This window comes from Rosa rugosa, chromosome 5 (genome assembly GCF_958449725.1).
Source record: "Rosa rugosa chromosome 5, drRosRugo1.1, whole genome shotgun sequence".
NCBI lineage: Eukaryota > Viridiplantae > Streptophyta > Magnoliopsida > Rosales > Rosaceae > Rosa > Rosa rugosa.
In genome coordinates this window covers 46810525-46820347 of record NC_084824.1, presented here as the reverse complement: position 1 = coordinate 46820347, position 9823 = coordinate 46810525, and the positions used below count along the sequence as shown (strand labels likewise).

At 39.8% G+C, this 9823-nt stretch overlaps 2 protein-coding genes across 2 annotated transcripts; one reads left to right on the top strand and one right to left on the bottom strand.

Annotated features, from left to right (window-relative positions):
- The first annotated feature begins 4866 nt into the window (after positions 1-4866).
- On the top strand, positions 4867-5747 carry LOC133713151 (subtilisin-like protease SBT4.2). The gene is made up of 3 exons (XM_062139268.1): positions 4867-5024; positions 5173-5374; positions 5515-5747. Exons 1-3 carry the CDS (start codon positions 4935-4937, stop codon positions 5604-5606), a joined length of 384 nt encoding a protein of 127 aa, XP_061995252.1. The 5' UTR covers positions 4867-4934; the 3' UTR covers positions 5607-5747.
- A 2744-nt stretch (positions 5748-8491) lies between these two features.
- LOC133713150 (probable glutathione S-transferase) lies at positions 8492-9568 on the bottom strand. The gene is made up of 2 exons (XM_062139266.1): positions 9260-9568; positions 8492-8974 (listed from the first exon to the last, which is right to left on the bottom strand). The coding sequence occupies exons 1-2, from the start codon at positions 9566-9568 to the stop codon at positions 8609-8611; spliced, it is 675 nt and encodes a 224-aa protein (XP_061995250.1). The 3' UTR covers positions 8492-8608.
- Positions 9569-9823: the final 255 nt, after the last annotated feature.

The following is a 9823-nucleotide window of genomic DNA, read 5'->3' as shown; positions in this document are numbered from 1 at the left end:
TTACCAATGAGAATATACAGCGATTTTCTCTCAATTCCCGTTTCTCTAAAACACGCTATCAGCACGAAGCCATAACCCTGAAAACCCTAATTTTGTAGCCCTCAAATTCCTGCAACCACCTCACCACATATAAAAGCCCTCAGCCCTAAGAGCCTAGAACCGGCGGCGGATTCCCAAGAACCGGCTTGAATCACCCTGAACCGGCCGTCAGAAGTTACTGAACAGGAGAAATTAGCCTCACCTGCCTCTGCCGCACCCCTGTGCCTGCCCTGCGCGCATCTGCCGAGTCACCGTGCTCATCTACCGAGCTCTTGTCGACAGATCCTGCCCCAGCCCTCGCACAAGCCCCCGCTCGCCCCAGCGCTACACGCCCCTGCGCTCGACAGCCCTCGACAGCCCCACGCACATCTGTCGAAGCCCCGCGCACCCCTGCCGAGACTTGCCTGCAGCCCCTGCCGAGTCCTACGCGCAGCTCCCTGCAACTAGCCTCGCTAGCGGTCGACATCTACCGACAGCCTTCGCACAGGCCTCGCAGCAGACCTGTAGCAGCCCCACAGCAGCTCCGGCCAACGACCACCGCCGACTTCAGGCCACCTCCGACAGACTTTTCCAGCACTTTTCGAGGTAAACTTTTCTAAAAGTTCCTGTTTTTGAAGTTTTTTTTTTTTTTCTTTTCTTTTTCTCGGGGACTTGCAACCTCCCCTCTTCTACCCCCCTTTCTTCTTCGTAGGGGAGACCAAAAAAAGCCGAACTGTGGGGGTTCGTGCTCACTCCAAGCTTGGAGCTTGTAGAGTTCTCCAAACTTAGAGTTTGTTTCGATAAACATCATTGTTTCGACCACAAACATCATTGTTTCGATCTAATCCAACCCCTCTTGGAATCAAATTTCTTGGAAGCGACTACGCTCGGAAATTCCTAATTTCTTGGAAGCGACTACGCTCAGAAATTTTTGTTGTTTTCGTGGTAGCCTATTTAGCTCCGAAACTAACCCTATTTTCTTGTTGTTTTTCAGGATGAGTAACCTGAACAAGTTGAGTTTCGCTCCACTAGAGACAACAGGCGCAGGATACCACAAGTGGGTCCGTGATGTGCGCTAGCATCTTAAGGCTGATGGGATCCTGAGTACGATCCAAGAGCCAAGTCAGTATGTGCTTACTCCTCAACAAGCTGCTGCTTTTGAAGCAAATAGAGCTACGAGAGAGGCGAATGAAGCTAAAGCCATCATTCTCATGACAAGGCACATGAATGACGCGCTCCAGAATGAGTACCTCAATGAGGAAGACCCAAGAAAACTGTGGGTAGAACTCGAGCAGCGTTTTGGCAACGTTCGTGACTCCCTGCTTCCAGACTTAGAAGTGAGATGGCATAGCCTCCGCTTCTGTGATTTCAAGTCTGTACTTGATTACAATTCGGAAGCACTTCCTATCAAGTCTTTGATGGAATTCTGTGGGCAGAAAATCACTGATACGATGTTGATCGAGAAGACTCTCTCTACTTTCCCTGTCTCTGCATTGATGAGAGCCAAGAACTATTATATTGATGTCAATGAAGGACGCATCACAAGATTTCATGAGCTTATTGGTGCCATGAACGTAGCTGAAAAGCACGACAACATACTTGTGAAGAACTATAATTCTAGACCCGTGGGAGCCAAGCCAATTCCGGAGTCTAATTATAGTTGTGCCCCTAAGAGAGGGCGCAAGGAGCGAAACCCTAAGGAAAGGGATAATTATGGACGTTCTGGTCCATATTCTCACCCTAAAGAGGAAGGAAACCGCCAAGATAGGCGTGCACGGAACCATAGAGGTAAACGTGTGAAGAGAGAGAGAGAGGCCAAGCCTTCGACTATGGTGGTGACGCCACCAAAGAAAGAATCAGTCCCCAAAGCGCTCTTAAAGCGCCTCGATCAAGGGAACCTGACCATAAAGATGCTTGTCTTAGGTGTGGACTACCCGGACATTGGGCAAGGGCGTGTAAGGCATCCCAGAATGTTGCAAACGCGTACAAGATGTATCGTGAAGCAAGGGAGGCACGTTACATGGAACAAGAAGATCAAGATGGCGATCTCGATCTAAGGGTGGAAGACTTCAAGGATCAAGACCCAAAAACTGGCGATTTTGATTAAGTCTTTTTTATTTTCCAAGAGATGTAGGCAATTGCCATATTATTTTTGTAGTAAATGCCAATGGTTTAGTTTTTCTTCAAAGTAGGCTCACCCAAAGTAAGTGTGATGTCTAGGAAGGTTTTGAGATAAGTGGTACTTAAGCGAGCCTTGCTCCACCGACATCTCTCTACTCACCTGGTCACATTTGCTTTGGAGCTACCGAAAGAAGTTAGACGACTACCATTGTTTTGCATTAGCTAGTTTTTTTTGGATTAGATTCTCTCAAGTGAAAAAGACAATGATGTAATTCCGTTGGCTTATTAATAAAAGTTGAGTTCTTTTCTTTATGACTCCTTTTTAATTATGAGATTTTTCTTTTAGGAATGGATTCTGGAGAACTGCAATGTCTTGCGGATAGTGCGACTACGCACACCATTCTCCGCCATAGGCAATTATTCTTGGAGATGTTGCCTATATATTCCTCTATGACTACGATGGCTGGGCCATCAGGGTTAATTCAAGGACATGAAATGACCAAATTCTTTTTGCCAAATGGCACCTTGATTAATGTCGCAGAAGCTCTCTACGCTCCTAAGGCAAATCTAAACTTATTGATCTTTAAAGATATCCGAGCCAACAGATTCCATGTGGAAACGCATACTGGGAACGGAAAAGAGTTCCTTTGCATTACCTCTAATGACTGCGGACGAAAGCGCATCTTAGATAATGGACACCTTGAATCCTTCACTAAAGCACTTTGGAGCCTAGCCTTTTGCAACACTGTTTGGTGCATCTGGACATTCGAGAAACAAGGTAAGATTTGATCAAGTTGTTTTCTCTTTTGAACGTTTTAAGCAGATTTTCTTATCTCTCTCATGGAATTTGCTGCGCTTTGCTTTAAACCTTGTTCTCAATCAAGGGGTTCCCTTCCAATTTTTGCTTTACTGGGACTTTTACCTTTGAGATTGCAGGCCCCTAGTTTCACTAGGGTAACCTGGCAACCCTCACCGTGGCTTTGGATCAAATTAAACACTGATGGTTCTTTCAGAGACCTTAACACAACAAGCTTTGGTGGTATTTTTCATGATTATGAGGGGCTTTTTCTAGGTGCCTTGGCTCATAGGGTGGAAGTTCTTAGTGCACTAAAGCTTCAAGGATTGCTTGCGCTTGCAGTTGGACTCACATCTGGCTTGAAACTGACTCATCCCTTATGATGCATTATTTTCATATGCCAATCCTAATTCCTTGGTGTATGAGAATAGCTTGGCTTAATTGTTTATATATTATATGTAATATGCACTTTCGGGTCACTCATATATATTGTGAAGGTAAGAGTTGAGCAAACAAATTGGCAAACTATGGTGCTTCTCATGAGGGTTCCATATGGTGGAATACGCTACCATCTTTTCTGGAGAGTGATGTAGGATTGAGTGGTCAACTACCACTAGACCTGCAATTAAGGCAATTAACTCTGCAATCAGTATGGCGATAAATGTCGGTCATAAAAGCGGCGATTATTACGACTTTAACTACGATAATAACTACGCACAATGATTACGACTATAAATGCGCGATGATGATCGTCGTAAATGTGTCATGATTAATCGTTATTAATGCATTATTAATCATCGTCATAAGTATATATGTAAGTAATTGCAGCCATAGAGGCGGAAATAATGACAGTTTGTCCCCCAAGTAAGTCATCGCCTATATAAAGGCGGTCCGACGTCCAGGTAAACCATCTCATTCCGACTATTCCTATTCCACTTGACTAAGAAACGTACTAACTTAGGCATCAGAGGGTTTTCTACAGGTACCCCCCCTTCGAGCCGATGGTCAAACTCCAAGTCAATGCTCCGAGGAACCTTCTCGATCATTCCTGGTTAGCTCTCGCTCCAATTCGCATTCATTGGTGAGTCAAAATTCTCTTCGGAATTTTTCGTCACCTACAAGTGATTACGGGAGAGACTTGTACTATATCCTTTCGTATAGGTTCTAGTTCCCATTTGTTGTTTTGTTCTTTATTTTTGGTGCTTTATTGTTTCAGTTTGTACATGAAGAGGCTTGTCTCTTCCATGGTTATTTTTTGGTTGTTGTCCCCCTAATCTTATGTACTTTTGCTTTTTCATCTATCAATAAAATGGATCTAAGGGACGGGCAGTGGGCTCCCAAAGAGTGGCAGACCCTTCGCCTTCTAGCTTGAAGTGGCCTTGTGCCCTATAGTGTTTGCATTTGAGGAGCTAATATCGTCTAATTATTAAACCTATTAACTTTCAATAAATGCAAATTACTCACAGATTGACTAGGAAAGCTCTGCATATGGTGCAAGCTATGTATTGTCAAGAAGTAGGACCTCCATGGCTCCACGAGATTATTGTGAATGGAGAGTAACTTTGATAATGAGATTTTCCCAATGGTTGTATTACACTATTACTTTTGAGTTAATATAGTTCATATTGCAAATAATAAAAAAAAAACTTCCAATAAACGCAAATTTCTCTCCATCTTCTGTGAGTTGTTCTCTTTTGAAATTCAATTTTTGTTATATGTGGATGGAAAATGGTCAACTATCCCAAAATTATTTTGCAACACTTTCGCATTTAGAACCGCTTTTGGGTTTATACTTTATCCTATTCCTAATGACATCCCCGATATTTACTATTGTTCTAAAATCATTACACGTGTCCAGAATTGTAAAAGAGGCTAGCTTACACTTTTTCACCTTAATTATCTTTGTTCGATCAACTCTTGCTATAAATACATGTTGAAGTTCTTAAATGAAATCATTGCTCTTTATAGGCTCTAGTAGCACCATACATATAGTCATAGTATGGCTCTTCGATGGTTTCTCCTTCTTAGCCTCATTGGAAGTATTCTACTTGTTGATGTTACTCAGTCAGCTGCTCAGGATGCCCGAAAGGTATATCTCCCAGGTTCTATTAGTCATATTCAACTAAATTAACTGATCTTCGCTTATACATTTGATATGTAAAGTTTCGATAAGATCAATTTGCCTTTTGTAAAGCTTTATATCACTTAAAGTCAATCAATCTTGCAATTGGATGCAGACTTATATTGTGTATATGGGTGACAAGCCAAAGAACGGGGTGCCAGTAACACCTGATTTTCATGTGAATATTCTAAGAGACGTAGTTGACAGCAGCATTAATAATGATATTGCACATGAATCTCTGCTTCTTCATAGCTACAAGAGAAGTTTCCATGGTTTTGCTGCAATGCTCACTGAACAAGAAGCACAAAAACTGGCTGGTATTCCTGCAACCCTACCTTTGCTTTGAATAAATATTACTAGTACTCGTATGCGAATAGATGACTTAGTGTACGTACACATAAATATTATAATTTATATATGCATGTGTTAAAATATATGATCGAATGTATGTATACAGGAATGGAGGGTGTAGTGTCTGTCTTCCCAAGCAAAAAGAGGAGCATCAAAACAACAAAGTCACTGTGTTCGCTTGGCAATCGAATGTGTTAAAATATATCATCACTTGAACGTATATATATGTTCTGCCAAGATCTACCACTAGTGTATATGTAAATAACTTCATATAATTATGTGCGTACTCAAAAGATGTTTTTATTTAATTAATAGTACGTATACATATAAATCAACAAATATAGACTTAAGGCACTCTCCAAATTTAGCATTTGCTTTTGCTTACATTTTTAATACTCACACCCCTAGCCTATTAGTTAAACTGCAACATAGACAATGATGGGGCTCCTGACTTAGAAAGCATCATCATCCCAACCAAAGGCGCAGAGACTATATTTGATTTCTCAATCGGCCCTTTTACTATGACAACAAAAGATTTCTTCTGCCCGAGAGATGTGAACGACAACATACTTGGATTCACACTGATTTTGAGTCTAGATGGAGCCACCACTTTAGCACTGTATGTGGAATCCGACGATCCAAAATTAGTGACAGTCCTATGGAAGACCCCATTGACGAATTTCGGATCCTTGATAGAAAGAGCAAAAGAAGATAGTTCAGGTTATTGGCTGTTTCTTTATTAGATTTTGATGAGCAGCTACTCTTGTCCCTAGCTATGGTTTTCAATAGTTTGCCACTGTATCCTTGTGAACACAAAAAATATACGTAGTCTTTTCCATCAAGATCGTATATCAAACTATAATATGGAGCCCTAGAAGGGTTTATTAGGCCAGCTCCGTATGCAAATTTAGCGTCGGGGCTGATATTGGCACTCATAGGTTTAGCTGCAAAAGAATGAAAATACAGAACAATGGTTAGTTTTTTTTTTCTTGGTCCTAACTAGTCTAATATTTTGCAACATGACACTACTATCCCACAGGAGATCGAAAACTCTTCTTTGCAAATTATACAAATAAACCAGTAGTGATGAGAGCCGACTGGATAACAGCCGGTGACCATTTAGGATGAAATGATTTGACATATGCAGCTACGGCCGTAGCATGAAGACACGCCATTGATGTCCCAGTTTCTAAATAGTATCATTGAAGCCAGCTATAATGCTACCACCAATTCGGTGATATGCTGCTAGAATGTTGGTTCCTGGAGCTGCTAAATCTGCCCGCAAGGCCAAGGCTATATAAAACTATTAAACATGTTCTACTTTATCATCTACAATATCATTCCTCTTGGTAGAGCCTAGATATACAATTAAGATTTCATTTTGATCGAATCAAGCTAGTCACCTTGAGAATGTTGGGATTCACCGGATTTGGACCCCTTAATTAGTAGGAGGGCACATATAGAGCCAATACATCATTAGTATCTTCACTTTTTCAAATAGTTACAGTTGCGTCCCTATAAAAATAAAGATTAGTTAACATGCATATCTTAATATCTACGTTAATTAAGCTTCTTCTTAGTTTCTTAATTACTTTGTTTTGTTTATGTATATTTGTAAATGTTGCTATTTTCTTTCAATTTGACGTGAGATGCGGGCACACGTATAGAGGGCCAACCAGTACATCGAAATTTTTTTGGCCCATCAGAACAACTCCGGTTGCACCACCCAATATGGCCCCACCCCATCCCCATCCGTATCGAGACCGTGATCACAAGACACAGTTTTATCTTTGATCAAATCTTCTTCTAATTAGCTATTTATGTAACAAAACCTGTAATTAATTTAGTAACATCAAATATCAAATATGATACACCATATGCAGTTTTGTGAGCAATTCTGTGGCCAACTTTCTTCAATGTATTCAAGAATGACAACGGACTCGATCACTGCCGACTCAGGAATGGGTTTGCTGCCATACATGGAGAAGCACTGGTACCCCGCCTTCTTGTAAACTGCAGTAGCAGTTCACTCGTTGGAAACGACGTCGTCTTCTACAAATATAATCATATTTTACACCCTTCAGTTTGAGATCCCAGATCACCCTGTAAACGAAGGGGCTTGGCCAGAATACTAGCTAGTAGCTTCACTTGATCTTCCATTGTTTGAAACTTTGAATCAAAGTTGAGTCTTATGGACTTTTGGTGCCAGGCAAAGTTAATATTTGTAGCATTATATTTGTATTTTTTGGCTTGGGCGATAAGATTCGAGGGTTTGTAGATCAAAAGTTTTAATAAAAGTTTTAATCTTTTTGAATCTTAATTATATTAAATATACATGATCATTCCACAACACAGGAATTCTTTAAACCTCCCATTTCTTTTCTTGAAAAGCAGGAAAGATGTGATTGAATGCAAATTGATGCTGACTAATTGAATACTAATTTGTATGTGGAATTTGCACAATGGCGTGGCAAATCAAATTGTTTATGAACGTCACAGCTTCGAGGACGGTGGAATGGGAACCAATTAAAACGAAGTTTAAGAGATCAAAGGAAGGTTTCATTTTACTTTTTTATTCTCATTCTGGACTTTTCATTGCTTTGTTTTGCACTTAGTCTGAAAATGTGTGTACCTTTAATGTATTATGAGTGACAACTCTTTTAAATGACCTTAATTTTATAAGCAAGTCGTTCTTACTAAATTGTATAATGAATGATATTTTTAACTCAAAAAATTAAAAACACATATACGAAACCCTGTTAACGAGTTTTTTGTGGCAACACGTACACATTTTCCCAAGAAAGGGTTTGGAGATGAGCTCCAACTTCCAATTTTGATTCTTATCTCTCTCTCTAGCCATTTGATTAAACATAAAAGATAAAATAATAATTTGTCGACAAATTTCTTAATTCCATCGTGATTGATAGAATCCACCTTCTCTAAAGTGCAAGAAGTGTGAATTAAGTATTGTAAAGGCATATTAGAAGGGGGATGCATGAGCCAAGTACGTTAGTACCTCTTACCACATATGATCTTCAATAATATAGATGATTTATTCAAAAAAATAAGTAGTAGTAGTAGTAGTACTAGTAGACGTACATAAACGATTTATTCCATTTTTTTTTGTAATAATAGTAGTAGCAGTACTAGTAAAAATAACCCAGACTGAAAGGTAGCCAAGTATTATGACATACTACTGACTAGATAGAACTTGCAGCCAATAGCAATTTCTCTCTTGAATGTTTGTAATGGGCAAGCAGTTTTCCACGATCGGGAAGGTTGTCTTTCACCACAGGCACTTGCTTGAAATTCTGAGCCCATGCGTGCAAGCGAGGCAAACTGCTGGCCTCTAAAACCTTCACTCCTACGACTTCTTCAATGCACTCAAGCCAGTAGGCTAGCATTCCAAATGCAATGTCCACCAAACCTATAGTATTGTCACCACCAAAAAATTTCTGGTCTCCAAGGCCTTGTTCTTCCATGATTTTCAGGACTTCATGGAACTCTTTTGCCTTTTCGGCTTCTTCTCCGATAGCTCTGACATATGCAAAGATAGCGGGCCTTATCTACAGAAAACCGAAAGAGGAATATAAACAGAGGAGATAGTATGCATTGTATATAACCAGATTTTTATTTTTAATTTTTTAATTTGAGGGATAACATGTAAGACTCATTATATGGTTTTGTTTCGATGATCTAAATCATTCAGACGAATTGGAGTTCATTTAACTATTATTTAGAAATTATCCTGATTAACGATTAGTATTTGACAAATTGTGTTCGTCTATTTTGATCAGTCAACTCGATTGCATAGTGGGTGCTCTGTTCATTCATATAAGAGATAAATTTACCTTATCTACTCCAAATTGCATCCAAAAACGAGCCAAGGCTTTTTCATGAGGATCTTTTGGAAGCAAGGGATTTTGTGGCCAAGTTTCTTCAATGTATTCGAGGATGACAAGGGACTCAGCAATTGATTTGCCGCCATGGACAAGCACTGGGACATTCTTGCGGACTGGGTTGTACTGCAGTAGCAGTTCACTCTTGTTGGAAAGATCTTCTTCTATATAATCGAATTTCACACCCTTCAGTTTGAGAGCCCAGATCACTCTGTAAACGAAGGAGCTTGGCCAGAATCCCAGTAGCTTCACTTCTTCCATTGTCGAATGTCGATCAATAATGTTCGAATCAAACTTGGTGTGTTTTGGTGTGAGGCAATTATTAAAGTCAATTTATAGCAACATGTTAGTACTTAGTTGCTTGGGCAGTAAGATTCAAGTTTCAAAATGTTAATAATGTATGACAAATCTGATAGGAGCATTTTAATGTGGTATTTTAATAGTTAATTCCTCACATTTTGCTTAGTTAATTCCTTAACGAATCGATTTTTAACTCAATTTCTATTTTCTTACGTA